At 43.5% G+C, this 3994-nt stretch overlaps 2 protein-coding genes across 3 annotated transcripts in view; one reads left to right on the plus strand and one right to left on the minus strand.

The window, feature by feature from the left end:
• cdh23 (cadherin-related 23) overlaps positions 1-3994 on the minus strand; it is a 160986-nt gene that overhangs the window by 37858 nt on the left and 119134 nt on the right. For both annotated transcript variants that reach the window (XM_035663405.1, XM_035663404.1), the window contains one exon: positions 3646-3794. In XM_035663405.1, coding sequence (XP_035519298.1) covers positions 3646-3794 — 149 coding nt within the window. The remainder of the gene's footprint in view (positions 1-3645; positions 3795-3994) is intronic.
• Positions 2272-3245, plus strand: LOC118329303 (uncharacterized protein C10orf105-like). Its single transcript, XM_035663407.1, has one exon. It carries the CDS (start codon positions 2275-2277, stop codon positions 2770-2772), a length of 498 nt encoding a protein of 165 aa, XP_035519300.1. The 5' UTR covers positions 2272-2274; the 3' UTR covers positions 2773-3245.

The following is a 3994-nucleotide window of genomic DNA, read 5'->3' on the forward strand; positions in this document are numbered from 1 at the left end:
CTCTCTCTCTCTCTCTGTGTCACAGGCTGATAGCTAAAAGAAGCCAAAAACCCAAACCCAGCACAGACAGCATGGCTCCACAGCATACACAGATAAATAGTGAAGCATGCTGGGCTGCTGGTGAATGGGCCATGTCATAAGACTGACTTCTGAATCCAGAGAGGCACAGAGCCGCTGGCACTGGATGAGGCGGGCTTCATGTCACACCCCACTCCTCTGTGGATGCGTCAAAACCTGTGGAGGTGCCTACAAAGTGCATATTCAATAGCAATACAGACACACACACTCAAGACACTCAAGCACATGTACGTGCACTCGGGTACGCACAAATACACATTCACACGCTCTCACAGTCCCTCTCTCTCTCTTGCCCTGTGTGTCCTCCTTTGCTCTCTCTCACTCCCCCTGTGAAGAGGGGCCCAACTTCAGTCTCATTAGCTTTATAAAGAGATGTGGAGAGAAAAGGAGAAGGAGGAGGAGAGGGGAGGGGGAGACGGGAGAAAAAAAGAGGCTCGGGGGTCAGATTGGTGAGTGATGAATAGGGTATTACACAGCGGACTGCACCACTTAGGCCGTAAAAGGGGTGTATAAAGTGTAAGACTACATTGCAGAGCCAGATGTTGTAAGTGTAAGCATGTGGAGTGTAAACATTAAGAGATTATTCACTAAGCCACTGCATGGCTCAGAAAACACTCTATTGCCTTTGGCTCTCTGGGATGAAAACAACAGAGAGATATTTCAATTGTAAAACTGTTACCCACATTTTACCCCCTTTTCCTCCTTGTTCCCCTCTTCCTCCCCAGCGTTTTCCCCTCTCTCTGGGAAAGCAGCAGTTTAAGGGGGGAAAAACAAGTGTGTGGAGCCAAGAAACAGGTCTGACCTCAGTTACTGGAATTAAGCAAGGTGCTGTTTTAAAGAGTTTCTAAAGTGTGGGTGTAAGTATACATTTTTCAAGGGTTTTATTCCAAATTACTAAATGTTCAGTCTGGAAAAGAAATGTTAATTGCTTAGCATTTAAGAGGTAAACATAATTAAATTATTTCAAATCTTAAGGTCCAAAGATTGCTAACAGTCTAACTGAAGTCTCTTACAATACGTATTTTATGTCTGCTGTGTAGTCTTATTTTGGAATGAAACTCCTAAAAGGCATGTGAGAACTTGACATGTGCTTGACTAACTGCACATTGTCTAAGGGAGTATGTGGAGACTGTTGTATTATTGGGACTTATCTGGAAGCACGATTTGAATATCAGCTGAACATTTAACATCTATAAGCTGTTATTGTATTCCCCATTAATTTTTTTCTTCAACTATACAGATAATGCAGAGAATATACTGTTAAAAAAATCTAATAAGCATTTGCTACTAAGAAACTAGAAGAACTTGTGAGTGCACAATTGGTCAAAATGTGAATAGGTTGGACAGAGTTTGCTTGAAAAGAAGCTAAGAATTGAGTTTGACTGTTTCAAAACTTGCTGAGCACTCAGATCTGGAGGAGCAACAATGTGGGGGGGTAGAGAGGGAGAGTACCTTACAGCTAAGCTGCCAAGCTTAAGAGCAGCGTACCTAATCACAATAGTGTGCATTACAGTCTATAGCATGTGTGGATGAGAAAGAAAGTTTGTGTTTGAATAGTTGTGTGCGTGTGTGCGTGTGTGTGTGTGGCATATGTGCTTGGAGGCGCTGACTAATGAACTGACTCTCTAACGAGCCATCCTGCTCCACTGGCCTTTTCACAGCTTTCCTGGCATTTGGTCTTAAAAATAATTTCACGTCCCAATGTGTTTCCCTTAAACCGATAAGCCATGCTTTGTCTCCGCTGAATTAAGGACGATGACATTTACAAATGTTACTATGCTGAAGATGGGGGCGTGCAGAATGAGAGGGGGGGATAATTGGAGACCGGGATAGAAGAGGTGGGTGCCTTGCATTTTACAAGGGGCATTTTAATAAACCCAATTTGTTTTACATTGAAGAAAACCTGTCAAGCATTGACTGTTTTGTAGTCCTTGATTTAATAGCTACATAATTGCCGCAAATGCCAAACACTCACAGCATCTGTATGTGCATGCAAGCGTCTATGTGCATGTTTGTGCATGTGTGTGTGTGTTTATCATAAGCCCTTGAGTGTATGATCTGAATACAGTGAAAATGAACCTACTCAGCTTGGTTAGACCTGGTTAGTGGGGCACGGAGCTGCTGTGGCACTTGGCTGTGCCTGACCACTCACATACATAATCTAATATTGTTTTCTCCACCCAGGGCCGAGACAACATGAACACCACTGAACCAGGCTCCAACTTCACCTTTACCTCAAACACAGAAAATGTGACTCTGTCCAACCTGACCACCACCACCATCTCTGCCACCATCTCACAGCCTCCATCTTATTCTTCAGACAACTATGACCCAGAATACACCATCATGGTGGTACTGGGCTTATCACTGCTACTGGCAGGGTTAGCGGCCTTCCTGGCAGTATGCCGGCCCTCGGAACAGGATGGGGAGTCTGAGGCGGGCTGTAGCCCAGGGGAGAGCTTAACCCGCGGAAGAAGCCGGTCCAGTGAGCCACAGCTCAAGGTGTGGAAAAGGCTGGGCTCATATCGGCGTTCATACAACCTCTCTTTCAGACGACCGCCCCATCGCAGGCCACACGAGCGCGAGAGCACACATGTGTCTCGGTCTCCGGCCCGACAGACACCACAGCCAGAAGCCAGTGTGGAGCCCCACCTCACTATGCCTTGTCTATTTGACTATGTCACTGAAATCTGACTTGAGGACAGGCTGAGGCCTGACTGACTACTCCCCAAAACAAGTGATACACTGTATATTTTACAGTTGGTGCTAATACCAGGTGTGGGTGAAGAGTAAAGACAAATAATTTTCAGCATTTGTTTTAACATACTTTGAATGCTACTTGGATATGGTTTGCAACAAAACAATTGTTTAAAAATTATGCACTCAAAAAGTCATTGTAGAAGAGTTTACACATTTTTGTGACTGATCTATTCACCCTCTATAGAAGGCAGCATTGTTGTGCAGGGATGCGCTTTTTCAGCACAGCTCTGTACTATATTCATGAGAGGAAAAAATTATTTCATCTGAAAACAACTCAATTTGATTACAATTCTCTCAGTAAGGATTTGATGCATCATCACATTCCACACAGGACTAAACTGGATCTGATTCGATTACATTAAAATTTTTCCAAGGAGTATAAAAGCAACTAAACAGATAAAGCGAACAGTAACTCAACACACAAAAACCTTATAGCAAGGCACTAGTTCAAAGAATGGCTTCGGTCTTTCTGGTAGTATTTTCCAATCACAAGTGTGAGTACAAGCTCTCTGCTTCACACTGCTTATTGTTCTGATGCAGAAAACCCCATCCACCTGGTAATTCATGAGCATTAAGACAGACACAAGGCATTATTTTATATTATATGATTTCATGCAGGTCTCAAAACATGATGGGTTACCAACAGTGACGAGACAAATGCAACCTGAGCCAAAAAGAGACCACTCTGTACCGGATTCTTTGTGTTTTGTGATTATTACTTTAAGAAATAAAGTTTGACATTTAAGATTTTCCTGCTGAAACTTTTGTTACCAGATGTTTTTAACAGTGTGTGTGTGTGTTTTCTACCTGAAGGATGCTGGTTCCTTGGGGCACGTTCTCCAATATGCTTGTCTCATAGCTGTTTTGTAGGAAGATGGGTCTGTTGTCGTTAACATCCAGCACCTCAACAAATACAGTGGCTGTACCTGTCCTCCGGCTGCCCGCTGGACCGTTGTCTATGTGCAGAAACAGACACATTCACCAACACATCAGCTGCAATCATTCAGGTTAATGCTAATTTTATGGTTGACAAGGACAACTCAAATAGACATGGCTCGGCTCAAAACTTGGGTAATTTTCAGCTGCTGGTGAATTAGGAAAAATATGTGTAATTCTATTCTCCTTTACATTATCTCTCTTGTGCCCCCCCCCCCCC

This window comes from Morone saxatilis, unplaced genomic scaffold (genome assembly GCF_004916995.1).
Source record: "Morone saxatilis isolate NCDOM2014 unplaced genomic scaffold, NCSU_SB_2.0 Contig19, whole genome shotgun sequence".
Classification (NCBI taxonomy): domain Eukaryota; kingdom Metazoa; phylum Chordata; class Actinopteri; family Moronidae; genus Morone; species Morone saxatilis.

Excerpts from the sequence above, each read along its gene's own strand:
- LOC118329303 (XM_035663407.1), top strand. The coding sequence starts at position 2,275 with ATGAACACCACTGAACCAGGCTCCAACTTCACCTTTACCTCAAACACA.